The sequence below is a fragment of the Pogona vitticeps genome, chromosome 4 (genome assembly GCF_051106095.1).
Source record: "Pogona vitticeps strain Pit_001003342236 chromosome 4, PviZW2.1, whole genome shotgun sequence".
Lineage (NCBI taxonomy): Eukaryota > Metazoa > Chordata > Lepidosauria > Squamata > Agamidae > Pogona > Pogona vitticeps.
In genome coordinates, this window is record NC_135786.1 from 3426460 (window position 1) to 3451417 (window position 24958).

General features: G+C 46.2%; 1 protein-coding gene across 1 annotated transcript; it reads right to left on the minus strand.

The window, feature by feature from the left end:
• Positions 1–1148: 1148 nt before the first annotated feature.
• On the minus strand, positions 1149–22726 carry LOC110086718 (bactericidal permeability-increasing protein). The gene is made up of 16 exons (XM_078391743.1): positions 21420–22726; positions 20326–20440; positions 20102–20230; positions 18489–18558; positions 16594–16790; positions 15975–16038; positions 14316–14376; positions 14132–14223; positions 12216–12389; positions 9877–9936; positions 7711–7878; positions 5843–5931; positions 4900–4942; positions 3417–3477; positions 3208–3284; positions 1149–1232 (listed from the first exon to the last, which is right to left on the minus strand). The coding sequence occupies exons 1-16, from the start codon at positions 21646–21648 to the stop codon at positions 1149–1151; spliced, it is 1713 nt and encodes a 570-aa protein (XP_078247869.1). The 5' UTR covers positions 21649–22726.
• Positions 22727–24958: the final 2232 nt, after the last annotated feature.

A 24958-nucleotide genomic window follows, 5' to 3' on the forward strand; every position in this document is an offset into this window, starting at 1 on the left:
GAAGGCATCAGCAAATTGGAAGAAACCACAAATTATGGCTATGTATAAAATATCTTGATGTGAAGGAAAACCTCAGGGGATGGGCTAGAGGGCATTTTTCTATCTATCTATCTATCTATCTATCTATCTATCTATCTATCTATCTATCTATCTATCTATCTATCTATCTATCTATCTATCTATCTATCTATCTATCTATCTATCTATCTATCTATCTATCTATCTATCTATCTATCTATCTATCTATCGATAGATCGATAGATCGATAGATCGATAGATCGATAGATCGATAGGTCGATAGGTCGATAGATCGATATTGATATATATATATATTGATTATATATATTGATGAATTTATCCTAGAATGTGGACTAGCTGTTGGAGAGGAAGGCAGGAAATGAGGTGGAGAGTGGAATGGAGTTTACAGGAAGAGGTCACGGCTGGCTGGCTGGCACCCTGAAGAAGTCCAGTCCACACACAACGTTTTCTAATGTCATATTCAAGTAATAGAATGTCCAGATTTTTTTAAAAATCAACCAGTGGGCTACACAAAAAAGACCCATACAGACCACCATCCTGGGCCAGAGAAAGCCCAAGCAAGGCTGAATATTTAGAAGAGAAGCCGAGTTTGAAAGTTTGAGGGCAATGAGATGCAATCCCTTCACCCTCTTCTAAAATCAGGCTGGACCTACATCCGTCTCGACACTGGAGGATAATGGCAACAGTAATGTGGGGAGGGGGAGGAAGTTTTGTGGCATTCACTCAATGCAGCATGGGCCGTGTTGACGTCCCTGGCACCTGCCAATACGCGGCTGTGAAACCAGCACAGCCGCCTTTCAGACACTAATTCCATTCCGCCTTTTCATTCTAAAACCAAGCGGAGAGACGTTGCATTTCTCTAGCATCTCCCTCTGGTGGTGTGAAGGGTAAGGGAAGTGCTGGTTCATAGCAAAAGTTGTGCCATCCCCGGGGAGGCTTGCTGTGAATTCTTCTGCCCTCTTCAGCAAATGACTCCATGCTTCCTGAAAAGGCCCAAGGAAGAACTCGCAGCCGCAACTCCAACCCCGCGGCAGCTCATACAATCACTGCCCAGGAGGACCCCAAAAATCCGAGGGCATCTATTCCAGAGGGGAGCCATGCTGGATCTGTTACTGCGATGAGCCAGGGGCAAAGATGCTTTCTCTCAGCCTTTCTGGCTCCATGCTCAGATCTGTTGCAATGAGTATGTATCCCTGGAAAGACAGAAAGAAGAGAGGATTGGAGGATTGGAACTGGCCTTCTCACCCTCTCCTTGATCGCTTTGCAATGTTCCCAAGCTTCGGAACACAGGCAGACAGCCTGAAAAATTCCTCTTGGAAGTGAAAATGGAAGATGAACAAGTGGAAGAAACAATTGGGCTAAAAATCCTTGGTCAAACAATTCAGCTAGAAAAGTGGCAAAAGTTAAGGAGTGATAACTGTAAATTAATTACCTTAGCAGCTGCCTATAAAGAAAATTTATACAAAATGTTTTACAGATGGCATTTACCACTGACTAGAATAGCGAAAATGATCCCAAATGTTTCCGAAAGGTGTTGGAAATGTAAAAAACATGAGGGGACCTATTATCATGTATGGTGGACTCGTGAAAAAGCAAAAAGCAAAAAAAGAGAGGTTAAAATACACTCTTGGAATAAAAAAAAATAAGGAAACTGAATATAGAACTCAAACCAGAGTTGTTTTTACTGGGTATTATTCCAGAGAACATCAACAAACAAGATAGCTATATTATATTACCTATATTGACGGCAGCAAGAATAGTATGGGCTCAATATTGGAAAAACAAGAAATCTCCGATGGAAGAAATAATTGTACAAAAAATATTAGATTGTGCAGAGATGGATAGATTGGCAAGGACAATTAAAGGGAAAGAGGATTCGGAATATTATCAAAACTGGAATAAAATGTATGAGTGGCTAGAGCCAAGAAATAAGGTATAGAGACAAACGAGACATGATAGGATATGAACAATTTGATGTATATCCAGTGAACATGACGAAAGACAATGGAAATATGTTTTTATGTGTTATAAAAAAATTAAAAATTTTAAATTTAAAAAAATGGTCTCGGTCCAGGATTTTTGTTGCATTGGTGGGGTTGCCGTGTAAATCAGCAATAAAATGACAGTTTCCAGGCTGCGAAATTTATTGATGCCTGAACTTCTCTCCCGATTCCTCAATACAAAGTGAAGATCATAAAAATCAGATCTTAGACAGTTACTTCTAAAATGTAGTTTTCTCCATGACGTGTTCAACAAGTAATGTTTTGCTGTTGTTTCCCTATTATTTTGTGACCCCTTTTACGAAAGCATCTTCGGATTCAAAAATGGCATAGAAAGATCTCATCGAAATGCTCTAAACCTGTCCCCAAAATGCCCTTTAAACTCATTAGAAAAAGTAATTAAAATCTATTGTATTCTTTATACCCCTAAAGAAAGACTTTTATTCGTTTTGTTGCTGTTGAAAATTAACTTCACAAATCTCATTGCGCCGACAACCCTAACATGATTTGTTATAAGCAATTATGTTAATTTTGATTTGTCACTTCCAAACACTGTAGAAGACCACCCTGTAGCTGAAATTACCCCCTGCATGGCTCTTGGGTTTACGTCCTTGGACCTCATCCCACAATAATCCCAACCTTATCCCTACATTGTGTTTCTTCTTGGGACAGCTACGTTTCTCCAAAATAATAATAATAATAATAATAATAATATATTTTAAAAGCCCTGTGTTTATTTCCAGCTCTTCAAACCATTATTGCTAAGAACACAGGATCTAGGGCAGGCGAGGGACTACGTATATGTTTTCCTGATGATATCAGGAAAAACTTCCTAACTGTTAGAGCAGTACAACAATGGAATCAATTCCCTTGGGAGGTGGTGAGCACTCCCAATGCTGGAGGTAATTCAAGAGAAATTCAGACCACCACCTGGCAGATCTCCTTTGATTTGGATTCCTGCACTGAGCAAGGGGTTGGACTCAATGGCCTTATAGTAAGCCCCTTCCAACTTCATGATTGTATGGTTTTATGATTCTATATGCCAAGTCAACCAGCTGCCCATAGGCCAGATATGGCCAACCTCTAGGACCTCATTCCAGCCCTTCTTGCTTCCCAGTTTTCACACACCACCAAACCCATCTCTCTCTCTCTCTCACTGGCCACATACCTGCTCCATCGTGACTTTGGGATTCAGCACACCAAGACCGTTGGCACTGGGAAGAGCGAACCCTTTCTTAAGGTACCCTAATGAAATACAAAGGGTGACCATGAGAGGAGAGAATGAGGCATAGGAAAACAGAGCCGCCTTGCCCAGGAAGGAACAGGAAACGAAGGCAGAGGATGATTTTGAACACAAGGAAAGGGGTCTGGACTCACTGTTGGCTCTGAGTAACGCCATCTGTCCGGCCATCTTCAGGAACGATTCCAGAACTGCCACCTGCACAGCAACCCAAGGAAACCCAAAATGTAAGTTGCAAATAGGGACCGTCCTGGAGAATCGTGGAGAATGAAGAGGCCTCGAAGGCCATCGCGTCCAACCCTCCTGCTCAAGGCAGGAATCCAGATCCAAGCAGATCTGACTGAGGGTGGTCCCATTTTCTCTTGAATGTCTCCAGGATTAGAGCATCTTTAATCTTAGGGTTCCCAAACTGTGTGTCGTGACACCAAACCCAACCAGGGGCTTCATGAAATCTGTACATCTCTGTACATCTCTGTCTGGGTCTCACCCTTCCTTTCTCCCCACTCACCCCAAGTATTGTATTTGGGGAGACGTGGCCAGTGGCCAGTAAGTCAAGGGAGCCAAGAGTGGAAAAAGTTTGGGAACCACTGATTCGAGTCTCTCTGGCTGCGCCCGTGTTGCCAGAATAGAGTCTCGGCACCAAGCCAACTGAAGCCATGGCGTTAGAACAGGACAGGGGGTTCAGTTCCGCTTTGCTGGTATAACAATGAATGTGTTTGGGTTCTTTTCCATTCCCTGCTTTTCATGTCTACTATGAGCAGCTTGTACGTCTCTGGGAGCCTCTTATGAGGGTCTCTCTCCTATTTCTGGAAAAAATAATAATACTTCTTCTGCAGCAGCCTAACGAGCTCATCCTTGTTCACTCAGAGGAGCTCAGCCTGTACAGTGGTGCCTCGCTAAACAGTCACCCCGCATGACAGTTTTTTCGCTAGACATTGACTTTTTGTGATCACTATAGCGATTTGCAAAACAGTGATTCCTATGGGGGAATTTCGCTGGATAATGTTTGGTCCCTGCTTTGCAAACCGATTTTCGCTAGATGACAATTTTGACAGCTTCCTCCGCGCTCGCAAAACGTGTGTTTTTGGGACCTAAGCTTCGCAAGACAGCAATTTAAACAGCCGATTGGCAGTTCGCAAAGCGGCTTTCCTATGGCCAATCTTCGCTAGACAACGACGATTCTTCCCCATTGGAATGCATTAAACAGACAATGATTTCGCTAAACAGCGATTTCAGTGGAACAGATTATCATCGTCTAGCGAGGCACCACTGTACCTCACCAATGTCACATCAGACTCCGGTGTTACCAAACTGAACAGGCCTCTGTGACACCCATCTGCAGAGCCTCGTTTTTGCCAAGACATGCATGTTGCATGCCCAAGAGTGTTCTCCCTGGAAAGCTGTCTGGACGAACACAGGACTCGCCATGGATAGGCCTAGGTTAATGACCGTGGCTGAGAAGACATCACCTCTGGTTCTCAAAGCGAGCCAAATCGCCAAGAGGGAAGAGGCAGGAATGCCGTTCTCAATCCCTTTCTGCCCACAAAAGTGTCTCCAGGTTCCAATCCCACCCAGTTTGTTTCCCCTCCACTCCTCCTTGAGGGGCCTCCATTCACTCACCTTGATCTCACCAATGCTGGACCTTTCCACAGACAGGTGGAAGCTGTGGGAGAGAGAGAGAGAGAGAAAATGCCAAGTTATAGGGTGCTTTCAGATAGGCTGCCATGAGCCCTACCTAAGAGGTGGAGTCTCGCTTTCTGATGCACCCAGAATTTCAGCCAGACACCTGCGATAAATTGGGGCTAGCAGAAATGAAGGTACACCCAAGTAAGGTAAAGGTTCTCCTTGACATTTAGTCAAATCATGTCCGACTCTAGGGGGCGGTGCTCATCCCCGTTTCCAAGCCGTAGAGCTAGTGTTTTGTCCGTAGACAGTTTCCGTGGTCACGTGGCCAGCGCGACTAGACATGGAACGCTGTTACCTTCCCACCGAGGTGGTACCTATTTATCTACTCACATGTCAAACTGCTAGGTTCCCAAGTAGGGAAGCAAGAAAGCCATGCTCCCAAATATCACTGCCTATGTAAAAAAGAAAGCCACCTCCATCTCCCCCAAAGAAAAGAGAGAAAGAAAAAGAGAGTAGAGCTAGACGCATTTGTCCAGAGGGTGGAAAAGTTACATTATGGACTACGAAGCACAGAAAACATGGATTCCGGGAGTTGTAGCTACCTGCAAAATCATTTCCCCCCCCCCCCGAAGCTCCACATTCATGCACAGCTTGGTGACATTCCTCTTACTTTTCTCCCTCTCCTCTCACCAAAAGTTGGACAAGACAAGAGATGAAAGAGTCCTGGTAAAAATGCAGAGGCAGAACGGTCTGATGGTCCCGTCAGGGCGGTGGCAAGACCTTTCACCTTGGAAAAATAACCTTGGGGGCAGGAGATATACGAAGGGCCCAACCCTTCATGTGGAAGCAATCCACGGCACTTTTCTCCTGAAGGATTCCTTGGGAAAGGAAGGATACGTCTCCCCACAAACACCCCTCAAGACTTAGGGGGACTCACCTTTTCAAGGCCAACGAGCCGGCAACGTTCCCGATGGACGTCCCGCTTTGGACCGGTTTGAGGAAAACTTGTCCTGTGAGGTTGGCCTCCTGTTGGGCCAAGGGAGACGTTTAGCCCCGCATGCATTTCTCTGAAGAAGAACAGCCCTGCCAGATCGGAACAAAAGTTCCTCTCCTGCAACATCCTTCTCCCTGCAGTGGCCAGCCAGAAGCCGGCAAGACTGTCACACAACAGAAATGGCACCTTCCCCCCCCCCTTGTTGGCTTCCCAGAAAACAGGATTCGGGGACCAGCTGCCTCTCATCCCGCAAGTGGCATAGAGCCAGCATGGCTCATAATAACCATCAGCCGTGCCCTCGTCTCCTGGGTGAATCGATCTTGGATTATTACCAACCGAACTTCGAAGTTTTCTCTTTTTTTGGCTAACTGGCTGCATATTTCCCCAACCAGAAGCCATTCCACTTTCCCCATCCTCTGAGGACTGGTTGACTAATTGATGGATTGCATTTAGACCATGATGTGCCAATGGGGGAGTTCTCTTTTTTTGGAAGTGACCTAAAACAGCAGTCATCACCACGTCTTCTGAACATGCACTTGATTTCCAAACTCCGTACGGTACCAACAGAAGGGTGCGTTCTCTTTGATCTGACAAGGAGGGTCATGAAGGCTCCAGGTGAGACCAGGAGCTATTAAGGCCACTGCCCAAGCCTTTGGGGAAAGAGGGAGCACCGTTGAACAGTGGAAGGGACCGCATGGGAAGCGCTCCAGTTTTAGGATGATGTGGTTCTAAGGTTTTCCTGTGCTGTGGGACCTTCTGCTATCCCATTCATCTGTGGAAGAAGGAGCTTCTTCCAGGAACTCACTGACTCATTTCTCCCACAAACTCTTTTGGTTTTTCTCCCTTTGTCAAGCGTTGCCCACATTGGCTTTACAAGCTTCAAGTAATTCCTTTTTGAAACTACAAGTTGCAAAGCTCACACAGGTCAGGGTGGTCCCTGGCAGTGGTGTGGGAGGGTTTCCAGCCAAGCTGGCTGGGGGTTGTGGACGATGGGTTTCCATTCTCTAATAGGACTCATCTAGTGCCTTGCCTAGCTTGTGCTTTTAAATTGTAAACAACTGTAACAGAAGGTCTGTTGTTATGCATCTCTCCACAGCCTGCTTGTGTTGAGCTCCTTTTAAAAAATAAAACGTCCTGATTCAACACATTTCCCTCCATCACATCTGTAAACAGAACGTATAAAAAAAGCTGTATTTGATTCAGAAGAAGGAGAAATAACGGAAGAGTTTTTAAAAAGGTGATTCCAGAAGAAGGAGAAATAAAAACTGGTGGAGGAAGCATCGGTAATATAAGCTATGAAGACGACAACCTATTGAAGCAACTCTTGAAGAAGGTGGAAACAGAAAGCAGAAAAGCAGGGTTACAGTTGAACATTAAGAAGACAGAAAAAACATCATCATGGAAGAATGACACAACTGTTGGCAATGTGGGGAACAAAGCTGTTTAAAGTTTACTGCACTTTGGTTACACCAGCCGTCCGAAGGGAGACGGCAGCCAAGAAATCAGAAGAAGACTCAGACCCACAAAGGGCAGCCATGAAGGAATTCGAAAAGATCCTCAAGTCTAAAAGGAAGTTATCAGAAAAGTGGAAGGCAGTGGGGAAAAAGGAAGGCTGAAACATGAAATGTATTGACTCGGTGAAGCAAACCACAGCCCTGCGTTTGGAAGAACCTGAGCAGGCCAGTTATTGGCAGAAACGTTTGGAGGTCAGTCATGCATAAGTTTGCCATAGGTTAGGAGTGACAGAAAGCCAACAGCCTCCGATTCGGGGCCCTCCCCTCCAAGCCCCTTCCCCAGGCTTTGGCACTTACAATATTAAGCAGAAAGGCAGAAGCCAGGTTGGCATTGGGCAAGACAGCGAAGGCCTCCACAGAGGCAAAGGCTGCTCCCTCGAGGCTGCCCGGATGGATGCTCAGGACCGGCGGCTTCCGGGCAGCGATGTGGATCTCCATCTCCATGTCCGGGAACTCTTTATTCAGCTGGAAAGATGGAGAGAGAGAGAGAGGCGTCAGGGAGGGAATGCATGCATTCTTCACAGAGCCGACACAAGGGAGCTGTCTGGCCTTTCTGTAGCTGCACCGTTTGCTTTGTTTTATCAAGGGAGAAGGGGAAAAGTCCCATGGTATTTGCACAAAATCCAGAGCGGGGGTGGGGGTGGGGTCCTCTAAGGTGAACTGCTGGATAGACCCATGGTTCCCAACCTGGGGTCATCCAGGTGTTCTCAGACTGCAACTTCCAGTAACCCCAGCCAGCCCAGCGGGTGGTGAAGGCGTCTGGGAATTGTAGTCCAAGAACCCCTGGATTGCTCAAGATGGAACCACGGATTTAACCCAACTCTTACTGGCTGAAATCTAAGAGGACAGCCATCCTCTCCGCAAGACTGTGAGAGGAGGGTGCCAAAGGAAATGGTACAAAAGGCTGTGATAAGCCCGCTGAAAACAAAGGCAAAAGAGAAACAAAAGCAGGGGGGGAAAGTCATCATTTCAGAGGCAGATTTGATGAGACAATAAACCCCCTTATAATGTAAGTAAGGACGATCCATACATCTCAATAGTCAGTTAAAGTGAATTTGAACTCTTTAACCGTTTATCATTGTGACATACAAAGAGCAGCTACTCTGAATCAGTATTTATGGGTTTATTGCTCCATCCTGATAAATAATATATCCAGGGAAATGCACAGTAAATTTATTTTTCTAATCAGAACCACCGTTTGGAAATATATATACTGTATATATCTGAATTTCATTTCAGGAGCTCCTCCTTCCCTCAAAAAAGGCAGCCTGAATGAATTGCAATGAGATTCCCAGCCCATCTCCCTGGGATTGTGTGCAGGTATTGGGTTCAGGGAGTTGAGGCGTGAGGGGCTGAGAGTTCAATTCCCCGCTCCGCCTGGTGGAAGACGGACATGGTCCCAGGGCCTCTCCATGCCTTGCGACTATTTCTGGATCGCTGTGCTTTCAAACACTGAAGCCTCCACTCATGTGAGTCGGAGGCAGAAAAAGTAAGAAACGGCGTCTTCTGTGTAATATTTTAAACCCATGATCGCTGTAGAGTTTTGGGTCCCCTATGGGGCGAAAGGTGACATATAAATAAAAATAATCCACTTTATCGCTAGAAAAACCGTGGAAAGAGTCACCATAAATCAGAATTAAGTTGAAAGCACGTATTCATGTCGTATTATATTGCCATATATTCATCATTTCCCCCCTCTGGTAGGAAAGGTGTTTCTGAACTCCCACAACTGTCACTGTAGCCGGTACAGTCAATATTTAGGGATAACGAGGTTTGTAGTCAAGAGCATCAGTAGAGGAAGAATCAACCAGAAGGGCAGTGTAACACAGATGTTAGAGTGTTGAACCAGGAGACCTGGGTTCAAATCCCCACTCTGGCATGACACTCAACGGGTAATTTGGGCCCGGGGATCCTTTGTCTGACCTACTTCACAGGTTTATTTGTGAGAATGAAAACCATGTACATGTACATCACTCATTGGAGGAAAATAAATAAATCAACAAAAATAAACGGAGAAGCCAGAGGCGCCGAAGCTAGTTAGTCTGTAACGGACCAGCCGTCCAGACCTCCCTCTGAAAGAACATCGGAAGAGCGACATCCCGTTTTCCGCTTCGTTTGAAAATCCTTCTCCAGGGCCTTGAAAATATTTCTTGATGACCGTTCTTGTCATCTGCAGAAACATCGCGAAGGTTGCAACAGAGCAATATTGGAGGCAGGATGTGCATCCGCGTGAAAGGCCTGTCACAATATTATTTCTAAAATCTTCCATGGGAAAAAGTACTTCCCTTGGCATTCATAAAAGGAAAATAGTATATTAATATGCCCTATTTTCATTTTAGGCCCTGAAGAGAGAGAGAGAGAGGTAGTGGCCGGGGGGGGGGGGGGGGGAGAGACAGAGGGATTCCTTCTTCACCCCTTAAATTTATCCATGATTCCTTTAAGTCTCCCTGTTTCCCGACTCACCTCTGGAATGAACACTCCCAAATTCTTCGTGTTGAGGCGGAAGGGAACCGTTTTTGGAATCTGGAACAAACAAACATATCAATGTTGGCTGACTTCCATGAACCGGGGGGGCCCTCCAGTCTAATATTTATTTTCCCCCTTCGGAATTCTACGTGAGGAAAAAGCACTATTTCCATCAAACAGAAACAATATAGTGCCAATATCATTTCCGGGAACTGGTTTGCAGGCAGACAGGTCGAGACACGCTCCCGGCAGCCTTTGGAGAGGTCAGAACTGCTGACGCCTCGAACAGGAGGAGACCGTTTATCCTCATTTTTGTAGGCACCGTTTCTGCAGGGCTTTGAACAGTACAAAATGTTTCTTTAAGGGAAATCCTTACACTCTTGCAAGAGAGGCCAGCATCCATTGTCCATATTGCTGAGGGAAGCAGGGTGAATGAGGCTGAGAGAAAGTGGCTTGCCCACGGTCACCTGAAAGATTCGTGGCATGGAGGATGTTTGAACTGGGCCCTCCTTCCGATAGAGATAAACAAACAAACAAATTGGGGACTTTTTGATCCCAACCTTGATCCAGTGATTCCCAACCTGGGGTCTCCAGATGTTCTTGGACTAAAACTCCCAGAAGCCTTCACTCACTAGCTGTGCTGACCAAGATTTCTGGGAGTTGTAGTCCAAGAACACCTGGGGACCTAAGGTTGGGAAGCACTGCTTAGCCTCTCTGCTACGCCCAGGGCTATGAGTGCCAACCTAGACGTTACACCTATGCCTTCTATCAAGATTTGTCGCTTAGTTCTGGTTGCAGGAATCAGTGGGGAAGACAATGTTTTCCATGCCGTCTTGATGACGTTTCCACTGACGAGGACATAAAAACTTTGGACTATAAGGGGCCTGCTTTGTTCTGCCTAGAAGCAGGACAGGAGTGCAAATAGCAAACATTTTCCCCCTCTCCCCCATCCCGGGTTCTCCATACTGAGGGGCATACTGTCCCTGAAACTGATAGCCCTCATGGTTAGTTCCAGGCACTGCTGAGCATTGTGAAGTTTGGTGTGAAGTAAAGCTACATTCCTGCCAACCTAGCTGTTCAAAAGCATGCAAATGCAAGTAGATAAATAGGGACCACCTCAGTGGGAAGGTCACATTGTTCCGTGTCTAGTCACGCTGGCCACATGACCATGGAAACTGTCTACGGACAAATGCTGGCTCTACGCCTTGGAGACAGGGATGAGCACTGCGCCATCGAGTCGGACACGGCTGGACTAAATGTCAAGGGGAACCTTTACCTTTAAAGCTACATACATGATTACAGCCTGACCTTGCCATCCACTTGAAGACATGGATCGTCAAACCAACTTTTTAAAATACATCAAGGCTGGCCAAGACATTTGTTGTTTGTTTGCTTGCAAAAGTTCCTTTTTATTATTATAACTCCCATAATCGCCCAGATAGAATGGCCCGCCCTACATATATGGCTGTCCCTAAACAGTATGCCAGTTTCTTTCCACTTGCCCTTAATTCCCCCCCTTTTTTTAACCTGGAGGGGAAGCTGCCTCACACACTCTACTGTAATCACAGGATCTGAAAAAAGTCAGCAGGGTGAAGCTCAGGGAATTAGAATGCAGGATCCAGGGAATGAAAGCAGGCTGGGAATCAAACCTGCAGTACCATGGACAGCTCTGAACCGGCAGAGAAGTGGCACCAGGGAGTGTAAGCACCCAGAAGAATCACAGAATCATAGAAATCTTCTGTCATTTAGGCCAAAACGAGGGCTTTCAGAATCTCGCCTTGAGAAGAAGGTGGAAGGGGTTTCAAGGAGAAGATTTCTGGCCCAGAGGTGTACGGTTGGGACACTGCTGAATAATTTTGGTGTTGTGCTTGTCAAATGCCCTGATGGGAAACTCCCAAGAGGGGAGAGAACACATTTGCATGGCCAGTTGGCTGGTTGTGATATGATCTGCTCTTTCCGCATGGCTTCTGAGACAGCAGAACAGAACGCCCTTCTGGCACAGCGTTCTGTGTCTGCTCCAAGCTGACATGATGCAAGCTGGAAATCGCCCTATTGAAATGGGCGAGGCTTGCCCTCGTGGAAGGTGGCAGTGGACGCTTCCTGACACATACACACACTCAGTAAAAGTCTGACGTGTCCAAGCGGCAGAAAGGAGACTTGGCCAGGGTCTCGCTGAAAGGGGCCCAGCAGATCCTCTGAATGTCTGTCGTGAAGGGCCCTGGCCCACATCAGGTCTTCCTCCTCGGAGCAAGAAGGATGCTGGACCAGACTGATCTTAGTTCTGACCCCACATGGCCCTTCCGATGCCCTCCCTCCCTCCCACCCCACGGCCTTACCATCTGCCCTGTGTAGTTCACCCGCAGCGCTCCGGACGTGAAGTAAGCGAAGGCGGCCGAGTTGGCGAAGAACTCAGAGATGCCCAGGAGGACCATGGAGTCGGGCTGATGGGGAAGGTGGAAGGGGGCAGGGAGGAGAGGGCCAGGGCGCCCTCTGACCTGGAAAAACTCACCCTGAGAAGCAAGACGAGAGAGAACGCTTAACTCACATGCTTGGATCACCGGCTAGGAAAACCGGGTCATGTGAAGGGACACAAAGCCGGTGCTGCAGACCCCCTGTGGGCCCCTCTAGTCTAAAGACCATCCTGGTGCAAGCAAGAAGTCCTCCCAGGCTCTTTTGGAAACCCTCCAACGCATCCCTTAAGAGGGGTCTCCACACAGACAAGCCCCAAATAGGATACAATGATTGACGTTCAAACCTTTTGGTGTGCTTTCTTCCCCCCCGCCCCCTTTCTTCCTGATAAGGCAGGGGGCAAAGTTTAACATTTGGCCCAACCCCTAGGACTCCCCTGCTCCACTGCCACATCCCATTTTTAAAATTCAAAATGCCCTGAGCCAGGAAAAAGAAATAAATGGCTTCCAGGGCCAATCAGGCCAGAATTCTCCGCAGGACCTTAAGGGTCTCCGTTGAGGCTGTTGCACAATCAGGAGAAGACAATCATGGCAGGAAAAGTGGAAGGCCGCAGGACAAGAGGAAGGCTGAACATGAGATGGGTTGACTCAAAAAGGAAGCCGTGGCCTTAACTTTACAAGAACCTGAGTAGGACTACAAATGGCAGGAATTTTTGGAGGTCATTTATAACAAGAAAGGGACTTGATGGAACACCACAACACCACACTCTCCAATGGCTGCAATCAGCAATTTTGCCCTGACTTGGGGCATTCCAGCTACGTTTAGGCAGCGAGTTCTTTTCCAAACTGCGAGTGACATTTTGTTTCCGAAGAAAAGCTCCTGTAAGCGGAAATCAGGTCTGGGGCGCCTAAACAAAAGGCGAGGGGGATAATCAAGGACACTAGAGCAGTGGTCCCCCAACCTTGGGCCTCCAGATGTTCCTGGACTTCAACTCCCAGAAATCCTGGCCAGCAGAGGTGGAGGTGAAGGCTGCTGGGAGTTGTAGTCTAAGAACATCTGGAAGCCCAAGGTTGGAAGGCACTGCTCTAGAGGGTAAAACTGGCCAGTCTGAGAAAAATAAGGCCAGTTGGAGCAATTAGGCCCCAGCAAGACAATGGAAGCAGGTGTGACTTGGAATGCAGATTGAGGTTGCCTCTGATAGTCTAGGATTGCTTAAAAGGACAGGTCGCGAGAGCCATCAAAGGGGCCTGGAACTTGATGTACCCATTTGTGATCAGATATGTAATGGCTCCTGCAAGATCAAGATCAAGCTAAGAGAGTTCTGCTCACTTCCTGCTCGTGGGCTTGGAAAAGTTCCTTTTATGGGCTATGAAATTCTGAAATCCCACTTGAAACATGGGTTGGAAGGGACCAATGTGAAATCGCATACCTCGTGGCCGTGAATTACAACCATCCCACGTGGTGCCAGTTGCATGCCTGGCTGTACACGGGTGTGGCACATGACCCAGCGTGCCCGTAGCACCTCATTAATTAACTGGAGTTTGCTCCCACAATTTATGCAATTTCACACACTTCAGAGTAAAATCGCAACAGGTTTCGGCCTATGTTGTCAAACTGCCTCAAGTTTTCACAAGAAATGGAGAATCAGCAGCGTTGAGCTGGGAATTATTCGAAGCCAAGTAATTCCCAGCTGCCCAACTTCGACTTGCAAGGAAGTCCTCATTCCAGAAAGCCTGAGGGATTTGATGGTTGTTGTGGGTTTTTTGGGCTGAGAGATTTGTCTCAAAAGACCCGCACACAAGCAGAACAGGCCGGCCGGATCCTAGCAGCCAAAAGGTTCTACCTTGAGGTCCACAGTGCATTGATCCACACCGACGGATGGTTCGTTCACTAGAGAATAATCGAGGCCTACGAAGGAGTCGATCTGAGCAGAGACTGGAAAAGGAGAGAGAGAACGCCAAACTCAATCACAAACCAGACTGTCTGGATTCCTAGAGAGGAACGAAAGATCTTCAGGATCCGCTTACCGTTCAGGCTGCTCAGGAGGTGATCCAGCTCGCCAATTCCTTTCTTGACCTCAGGGCACAGCTGGAAACAAACAGAAACCAGAACTTTGAGGAAGGGAGACAGTAAGGAGGATGTAGGGAAAGGAGGCTACCCTCTATTCGAAGGGCTCTGAGCCCGGTCTGAAGATCAAGGAGCCAGGAGGAGCCAAAACAACAGGTAGACCTGGGGGGGGGGGCAACCCAAGGAGCTACACGGCCCTCCTGGTCATTCTTCCTCATTAAGGGGAGAGGAGATGTATTGTTGCTGAATCAAAGAATAATGAGGTTGAAAGGGGTCTATAAGGCCATCAAGTCCAACCCCCTGCTCAAGGCAGGAGTACAGATCAAAGGATATCTGCCAGGTGGTTGTCTAAATTTCCCCGTGAATGCCTCCAGCATTGGAGTGCTCACCCACTCCAGAGGCCACGGCTTCCACTGTCGTACTGCTCTCTAACAGTTAAGAAGTTTTCCTTGACATTCAACCGAAATCTGGCTTCCTGTCCCTTGAGCCCAGGGTTGCATGTGTCCTGCACTCCAGAATGATCAGGACATCTATTTAAATTGCAACTATTGTTTCTACATCTCTATATACTGCACCTATACCTATAATCAGAGCTGATTTGCCATCATTGGAAGAGTTGTACATTGCACGGGTTAAAAAGAGAGCGGAAAAGATCGCGGCAGATCCACGGCATCCTGGTCACAACTTGTTTAATCTCCTCCCCTCTGGTCGGCGATACAAGACGCTGTATACTAAAACATTGAGGCACAAAAATAGCTTTTTTCCCTGTGCCATCAAACTGCTGAATTTGTAACCATCTGACGCAACTGGGAGTTGAGGCAATCGGTTTTTGTAGAATTTGCTCTTAATCGTCTTGTGTGAATTTTTCTGTTTATGGTGTGTGTGTATGCGTGTAGTGTTTTTAAGTGTGGCCGGTAGCCATATTAAATTCCAGGTATGGTTTACATACCTGGCCAGTAAATAAATAAATAAATAAATAAATAAATAAATAAATAAATAAATAAATAAATAAATAAATAAATAAATAAATAAATAAATAAATAAATAATAATAATAATAATAATAATAATAATAATAATAATAATAATAATAATAATAATAATAATAATAATAATAATAATAATAATAATAATAATAATAATAATAATAATAATAATAATAATAATAATAATAATAATAAAAATCAGCATGTGCCCATTTTATGGACCGCTGGCTCCTCTTTTGCATAAGGGGGGGGGCCACTGAACTGGCAGATGCCTTCCTCAGCTAAGGAGGAAGAAGTGGGTTTTGCACCAGCTGGATGGCACTACAAACTCTCTCTGGGAATTCTTCAGCCCCCCTTCCTTTGTCTCCGGACATTCCTTCACCTTCGGCAGCTAAATCTTTTCATGGGCTTGCCAAAGGAAGCTGCCCTATAAATGCAGTGGCCATGGAGGAACTCTGCCAGGGACCCTGTATTAGGGAATGATTCCAGAAATATAGACATTTAATGCATTGGGGGTTTGATGAACAAAATACATGGAATGTATACATTGCAGGAGTCGGTAATAAGAGCCAGCAGCCTCCATTCATATCATGTTTCCAGGGGAAGAATGGACATCTAAGGCTTCAAATCTCACCTGCTTGTTGACTTCCGTCTGCAGAATCCCCTTTAGAGCAGCTGCCAGGAGATTGTACAGCCAACTTGTAGGAAAGAGAAGAGGAGCCATCAGGAAGATCCACAGTTCAGCCTCCCCCACTTGCCATGTTTTACAGTAGCCCATCTAAGCACATATTTGCAAAACAAAAGCTATCATTCTCTCTCTCTTTCTCTCCCTCTTTCCACCAAGGGTGGATAATGTTCTTCCCACACAGAAGAAGGTTCTTGCAGGTGCTTCAGGCGGGAGGAGATGTCCTGGTGGAAACACTTCTCGGTGAGGCCCGAAGAACACATGTTGCAAACTGGTCCGCCACTGTAGCCCTCATCCGTGCAAGCAGAAGGCAGGGGAAAGGGAAAGGCTTCACTTCCAGACCATCCCCTATTTTGTGCAACATCCAGATATGCCCAGCCATCAGCCAAAAGGACCCATATATGGAATCACACAAGCCAGGAAGAAACAATGCAACTGGAAACACTACCAAACACACACATGCACAGGCACACACACACACACATGCACGTGCACACACGCACGCACACACACGCACAGACACACACACACACAGAGAGAGTCAAGGATCAGAAGGATGGCAGCCTACCTCTTTCCCCCATGGAATTTCAACTCCACGTCCCCCAGGGCAGAATGGCAGCCAGCGTACGAGACCCGAGGGCGTCCTCTGGCATCTTTGCCCAACCCAAGGAGACTGGAGAGGAAGAGACGGTTCAGGCTGATGTCCACGGTGCCATCCTCGCTTCTTGAGGGAGAGAGGGAAGAAGACGTGGCATTGAAACCCACCTGTGATCACAGAACCCAAAAGGACCCAGCAAACAGAGCATCCTGCTTAGCACCCCCCCTGGAAAACTGGCCTCTTTTTTTGGAGGAGACTTCCCCCCCCCCCGTACTCTCAACCACATGGCCAGGAGCCGTCCTGCCTGAGAATTTCCAGAAGGCGTTGTTCTAAAAAGGAACTTTTCCAAGCCCTGTCCTCTTCTGGAGGCAGCATTTGTCCTCTGAAATGTCCCTGCAAGAACCTGTCTTTTCCCCACCCTCCAGATGACACAAAGATAGAAGAGGGAGGGAGAGGAACACATTTTACAAGCAAGCTTTTTTCGTGCTTCCTAAGTGTCACATTTTGTGGACCGAGAACTCCCAGAAGTACAAGCTGGTTTCCGAAGAGGCAGAGGAACTCGAGACCAAATTGCTAACTTGCGCTGGATTATGGAGAAAGCCAGAGAGTTCCAGAAAAATATCTACTTCTGCTTCATTGACTATGCGAAAGCCTTTGACTCTGTGGACCACAGCAAACTATGGCAAGTTCTTCAAGAAATGGGAGTGCCTGACCACTTTATCTGTCTCCTGAGAAACCTATATGTGGGACAGGAAGCAACAGTTAGAACTGGTCATGGAACAACTGAGTGGTTCAAAATTGGGAAAGGAGTACGACAAGGCTGTATATTGTCCCCCAGCTTATTTAACTTATATGCAGAATACATCATGCGGAAGGCTGGACTGGAAGAAACCCAAGCTGGAATTAAGATTGCCGGAAGAAATATCAACAACCTCCGATATGCAGATGATACCACTCTGATGGCAGAAAGTGAGGAGGAATTAAAGAACCTTGTAATGAGAGTGAAAGAGGAGAGTGCAAAAAACGGTCTGAAACTCAACATCAAAAAAACTAAGATCATGGCCACTGGTCCCATCACCTCCTGGGAAATAGAAGGGGAAGATATGGAGGCAGTGTCAAATTTTATCTTCCTGGGCTCCATGATCACTGCAGATGGAGACAGCAGCCCTGAAATTAAAAGGCGCCTTCTTCTTGGGAGGAAAGCGATGACAAATCTTGACAGCATCTTGAAAAGCAGAGACATCACCTTGCCAACAAAAGTCCGAATAGTCAAAGCTATGGTTTTTCCTGTCGTGATGTATGGAAGTGAGAGCTGGACCATAAAGAAAGCAGACCACCGAAGAATTGATGCCTTTGAACTGTGGTGCTGGAGGAGGCTCTTGAGAATCCCCTGGACTGCAAGGAGAACAAACCTATCAGTTCTAAAGGAAATCAACCCTGAATGCTCACTTGAAGGACAGATCCTGAAGCTGAGGCTCCAGTACTTTGGCCATCTCATGAGAAGAAAAGAGTCCTTGGAAAAAACCTTGATGTTAGGAAGGTGTGATGGCAAGAGGAGAAGGGGACGACCGAGGATGAGATGGCTGGACAGTGTCTGCGAAGCAACCAACATGAACCTGACACAACTCCGGGAGGCAGTAGAAGACAGGAGGGCCTGGCGTGCTCTGGTCCATGGGGTCACGAAGAGTCGGACACGACTAAACGACTAAACACACATTTTTAAGGCCATCGGTCCTTCTTTCCTGCCCTGCCTCCATGCTTCCATCTGCACCCAAAAAGCCTTAGCAGCTGACTTAAACATCTGCCAGCATCTCTTCCTGTCGGTACCCCTAAGAGTGCCAGCAGGGAGGGAAGAGTCTACGGACTGGAATGAGGCTGAAGGAGCCAAAGAAGGAGTCGAAGCTGCAGTTGAAATGGTTGCTGTCGTTGCTGCTGCTAGTTGTAAATGCTCTCAAAAACTCAACTTCCCAATGTTCCAAACCTTGGATTTGTGTTTTGCTAGAGGCAGCGGGCTGGACAGCGGATTTGGCTGCAGAGCCAAAGGTTGGGAGTTTGATTCCTCGCTGGGGAAGAAGAACCAGCCTTGGTGGCTTTGGGCAAGCTGCACCGTCCCAGCAATGCCCCCAGAAGAAGGGAAGAAGGGGAAACCACTGCTGAGAACTTCTCTACCTGGAAAAGGTAGAGAAGGAATTGACTTAAGGGAAAGGTAAAGGTTCCCCTTGACAATTTTTGTCCAGTCGTGTTCGACTCTAGGGGGCGGCGCTCATCCCCGTTTCCAAGCCATAGAGCCAGCATTTTTGTCCGAAGATAATCTTCTGTGGTCACATGGCCAGTGCGACTTAGACACGGATGAGGTGGTCCCTATTTATCTACTCGCATTTGCATGCTTTCGAACCGCTAGGTTGGTGGGAGCTGCGACAAAACAACGGGAGCTCACTCCGTCACGTGGATTCGATCTTACGACTGCTGGTCTTCTGACCCTGCAGCACAGGCTTCTGTGGTTTAGCCCACAGCACCACCACGTCCCTGACAGCGCCACCACGTCCCTTGACTTAACGGCACGTAATTATTATTAGCCTGAGGTCTGGGTGCTCATCTCATTAAGCCATGTGATTGTTCACTACCAGGTAGGAGAAAGATAGATGGAACGTTTTCCCTCTTTTGGAAGTTAATTCGGAGAAAATGAAATTGTTTCTGAGCCGGCTAAGTTCACTGAGCCAAAAGGGGCAGGATTCTGAGTCAAAAGGCCTTCCGGGGGATGCCTCCTGTAGCCAGATCAAGAAAGGTTACAATCCTATAAAAACAGCTGATGGGATTCCCACCCGACCTCCCCTCACCATGCCCAATGAGTCTCTTGGGGTTAGGAAGGGAAACGTCATGGCGTTCTTCATTTAAAGAGCAAGAATTGGCTACTCCTGATGAGCAGAAGCGAGTTTGAAATGCGTTGGAGGAGAAAGGCGTAGAACGCATCAGCTAGATTCAACTGCTGAAGAACCAGAACGGTGAATGGAGTGTGCTTCCTCCTTTTGGAAAATAAAAATCACATTCACGTGTCTTATTCTAGGAAAAGTAACAAAGCTAGATTTTATAGAGAAAAACACTGAGAACAGGGAAGACAACAGAAACCCCAAACTAGACTACTCAGGTTGAGAAACAGCTGGGGGGGGCTGATGTGCCCCTTGGTCCTCCCCCAGAAAAGGTCAGGAAGGAAAGGGAGTAGCACCAGCAGCCCTAAGAGTGTTGGTCTAAGTTGAACGAAGGTCAGTTTAGGTCGCAGCAAGTAAAGGACAGTCCAGAAACCAAAGGAGGCCCTTCTCTCTCTGTTGACCACTCCATGTAAAGGTGTGCATTTTCTCCAGGGTAAGCTGAGTTGCCTCCAGTCACCTCCAACCAAATACATCATTTGGTGGCCACCGCGAGGGTCGCTTCACCTCTCACCCCTCCCTCCTCATCAGCTAGTTGAAACGAATTGCCTTACGCAAGCCAAGACGACAAGGACCATCGGCTGCTGAGCGAGACCTGGGCGTTGTGGATGGTCAGGTTGAGACCAGTCCCTTCCAAGAAGGCAGCCGTGGAGTGGGTCACCTCAAACTGCGCGACCCGGATCCTAAAAAAAGGAAGCACAGATTGTAGAGACAGGCCAGTGAGACGTTTTGCTAGGTGGACCCTTCTCTTAGGCTGAAGGACAGGATGGAGACTTACCCCGACATAGTATAACTGACGGCCCCAAGAAGGGGTACATTGTAGGAGCCACTGATGTCCTGGATCTGCTCCTTCTTTGCAAATACCTTCAGCATCTCTAGACCAAAGTCCTTGGCTGCAAAGAGGGAAGAAGGGCAGTATTATCCTATTGCCTCGCATCGTTCACAAACTTGTCCAAGAGTCTCCAGACAGCAACAACAGTGGGGTCACAGCAAGATCAGATGGGCCACAAGACCCAGGAGCAAAACCTTCTGGTAAGAAAAGGGATTAAGGAAACAGCAGGGAGCCAGTGGGTAGAGTAGGCCCATTGAATCAGTGGAACTGATGGAGGAGTTGATTTACCAAATGCCCACTGATTCAATGGGCCTACTCTACCTGCAACGTGCAACACAAAGCAAAAGGATCTTCGCCATTTTGTTATCCATTATGTGCCATCAAGTTGGAACCAACTCAACAGGACTTTCAAGGTGACCATTAAGGTGCAACGTTTTACCATTTCCACCACCTTCATTCAGTTTCTATGGCCAAGCCACAATTTGAACGCAGGTCTCCAGAGTCCTAGCCTGCCACTTGGTCTCTTACACCACACTGGGAAACACCGGATGGTTATAAATGGAAGGAAACCGCAGAGACTCTGGAGATGCTTGGACACGTTTGTGAATGATGCAAGGCAACAGGATCACAGTAAATAATAAATGCCATCAACCAAAAGCACCTTCATTCCCACTAGAATTACTTATTTAGGAAGTGGGTGTAGGATGGCAGCTTTAAAGGAAGAGCCCAACTATCCCACAAATGGATGTGTGTAGGAAAATACTTCTGGGAAAACACTCAATAAGGGCAGGGAGAGGGGAAGTGTCCTAACAGAACAGCCCTTTCAGACTGGCCTTATAAAAATGGCACGTCGTATTCAGTGAAGCTCCTTTCTAGGCTTTGCATCATTCTTTGGCCTGTGGCTGCACCTATTACACCTGCGAGGTCAGCGCCAGTGTTTGGGCGATAGCGCTGGGATGGCTGAACGGACCCTTCCCGAGATGCAAGATTTGGCGCCACGCAGAAAGCATGGAGGTTGTGGCAACCTATGTGCTACATACCATATTCCAGGCCCTTCTGGGTGACCTGGACTTTCAGGCCTCCATCCTCGCCTTTCACCGGTTGTGTAAAAGAGGCCAGGAGGAGCAGTGAGAAACCCCAGAGTCCCTTCTGTAGCTGGGGTTGGTGTGCGGCTGACATGTGTAGCACCTGAAGCCAGAAGACAGGAAGTTGGCACAACCACACAGAGGAACAGAGATGAAAAAAAATCAACCTCCCAAGTGAACCCATTCATGTGTGCCCACATTTATGCTCAAAAGACCGTTGCATTCCTTCTCCACTCCATTCAGCTGGTTCAGCTGGCGTGTACATTTATTTTTATGTTTATTGCCATGTGAATTAATCCTTTGAAAGGCCCCTTTCTGCATCTTCTCCAGAGTAAATTTCTCATCTCCACTCCTTTCTGTGCAAATCCGTGCGGAGAAAGCACTGCCCACGCACTGAAAAGTTAGCGTCTCCTTAGGAAAAGCTTCTCCGGATTATAAATGAGACACGAACTCTCAGGATGTAGAAAAATGGAAACAAGCTCTTTCTTTTGTATTTCTTTCAATGAGTCGTTAAAAAGCTCTGGCTCAAATGAAAAAAATGAATTTCATTAAAGTTGTATTTGGTATCAGGTTTGATGTTATTGTACAGAGTATCTAGCCACCCACAAAATTGTATCAATGAGCTTTTATCATGCCTAATGTGCTTAGTATAAATGCATGTATTTATACAGAGCTGACAGTCCCAAGCCAGGTGTATACATATAATTTTTTTTAAAAAAAGAAAATATGAATGATTCAATATCTAATGTGTGGTTTTGGAGAAGGCTTTGCCGAAACGCGTTGAGCCAGAGCTTTTTAACGACTCATTTAAAGAAATACAGAATAAAGAGCTTGTTTCTATTTTCTACATCCTGAGACTTCGTCTCATTTATAATCTGGACTTCTGTGGATGTACCTGTTCAAAAGCTTCTCTGACCTGCAGGCAGGCAGGCAGGTTGGGAAAACTAGCCCAACATATCTGGAGGACAAGACGTGGGAAAAGGCCACCTGTTTTCTTTTGCAAGAATATTTGAATTATCCCAGGAAGTGCCAAGGAAAGAGTCCACATTGATCCACTGATCACACTCTCCCCATAATCACAGCTGTCCTCCCTCCTCTGTCATTAATACCCCTCCCTTTGCCACCTTTATTTTTAGGGTGCTGGTGCTGGGGGAATGATATAGCGCTCAGTTGATATAACACATTGTTGTACTACAGTGCTTGTCTGATGCAGCGCTACACTGGACAAGAATTGTTTAAGCAACAAGTGCTCATCAAAACAGACCTGGCTTACAGATTGGTGCTGGATTACATTAAGGCTAGTCTTCCACCTTCTTTGGACCCATGGCAATTTGCATACAGGAAAAATAGATCTACTGATGATGCTGTGTCCATTGTACTCCATACTGTATTGAGCCACTTAGAACATCAGGGAACTTATGCGAGGCTGTTGTTTGTGGATTATAGCTCTGCTTTTAATACCATTCTACCAAATAGGTTGTTTTTTAAAATGATCAACCTGGGATTACCTCAGGAGATCTGCATGTGGATAAAGGATTTTCTGACAGATAGGCCACAGTCAGTAAGGATGGGATCCCACCATTCTTCTACCCTGGTACTAAGTACAGGAGCTCCCCAGGGCTGCGTGCTAAGTCCCTTCCTCTATTCCCTGTACACACATGATTGCACCCCACTATATAACACCAATGCAATTATTAAATTTGCGGATGATACCACAGTGGTGGGACTCATAAATAAGAACAATGAGTCTGCTTATAGAAAGGAAGTACAAAGGTTGATACTTTGGTGTAAAGAAAATCATCTCACACTTAACATCAAAAAAACTAAAGAACTCATAATTGATTTTAGGAGGAAAAGATATGTACATTTACCACTGTACATAAACGGTGAGGAAGTGGAGAGAGTTGGTAGTTTTAAATTTCTGGGTACTTACATCTCAGAGGACCTCTCATGGACTATAAATGCCAACATGCTAATGAAGAAGGCACAGAAGAGGCTGTATTTCCTGAGAATGCTCGGCAAGTTAAATTTATCTCAGCATTTGCTTCTGTCATACTATCGTAGCACCATTGAGAGTGTCCTAGCCTATGGCATTCTGGCATGGTTTGGAAGTAGCTCTGTAGCGGACAAAAAAGCTCTACAGAGAACCATTAAAATTGCCCAGAATATCATCGGGCTCCAGCTACCAACCCTGGATGACATCTTCACATCCCGCTGTCTAAGGAAATCACATAGCATCCTGAGAGACTCTTCCCATCCTGCTTATAACTTTTTTGAACTGTTACCATCTGGCAGAAGATATAGAACAATTAAGACTCGGACCACACGTTTTCTCAATAGTTTTTATCCCAGAGCTATAATTGCAATTAATAATGAGCTTAAAGACCACCAGTAGTGAATAATTAGTTGGACTGTGTAACTTGGCCTGCGGTGTAGATCTTTGTATTTTTAGTGGGGGACTTCTAGTGGGTGGGGAGTGTTTGGGGAATGTTATGTGTGTGCATGTGTCTGGTCTCTGGGTGTCTGTGAATTTCGTTGTATGTGTATATACTTACAATGACAATAAATTATTATTATTATTATTATTATTATTATTATTATTACTCACAATTAGCTCTACCTTGTGTGTGTGTTCTGTGCCATCAAGTCAGAACAGACGTAGAGCGATCCTTTTTTAAAAAAATGTCACCTCTCTCCCAATAAGGGGACCCAAGGCAGCTCAAAAATATTAGAAGGAACAGAATTAAAAACATAACAAGTTTAAAACTTTTTTTAAATTAAACTCTATACTAATTAAAATGCAATTGAATAATTAAAAGCAAGTAAACATTAAAAACTATCTTAACTCTAAGAAGGCGTTCAGGGACTCAGTCGTGATGGTTAAAAACCTGCCTAAAAAAGGCGTGTCTTCAGCTGTCGGCAGAAGGATAAAAAGGAGGGGGCCAAGCGGACCTCCTGAGGGAGAGCATCCCATAACCTGGGAGCTGTCACTGAGAAGACCCTCTCCCGTGTCCCCATCAACTGTTCCTGCGCTAGCAATGGGAGCAATAGCATGATCTCAAACACACCAAGAAAGTTCATATGGGGAATTACGGTCCTAATAGGGCTTTTAAGGTAAGATATTTAAGGTGTGGTTTTACCAATTCCATTCCCCTAGTGAGTTTGGATCTGAGCGGGGATTTGAACCCTGTTCTCCAGAGTCCTAGTTCACCACTCTATCCACTACACACCACATTGGGAGCCAGGGTGCGGTCAACAAAAATACACCAAATTGAACTGTGACAACTCCAGCAAAAATGGTGGGGTAAATTGCAATGTACTTGCAGCCCCATAAGTTGCATTCCGACAGAGCTTCCCACAAGGCATGTGAAAATCAGTCGAGTTAATGTTTTTTTTTTAAAAAAAAAACAAGCTAAGTCAAAAGTGTGTTCCTTTTCTTCTTGTCGCTGTGCTGTTTTAGGCACTTACTCCTCTCAACCCCCCAGCCGCATCTT

Bases quoted from the DNA above. Each gene is read 5' to 3' on its own strand.
- LOC110086718 (XM_078391743.1), bottom strand. From the start codon at position 21,648: ATGGGTTCACTTGGGAGGTTGATTTTTTTTCATCTCTGTTCCTCTGTG. The intron at 20,441-21,419 runs GTATGTAGCACA...CCCTCTTTGCAG, and splicing joins CCAGAAGGGCCTGGAATATG to CCAAGGACTTTGGTCTAGAG. The intron at 14,377-15,974 runs GTGAGATTTGAA...GTTTGTTTCCAG, and splicing joins AGACGGAAGTCAACAAGCAG to CTGTGCCCTGAGGTCAAGAA.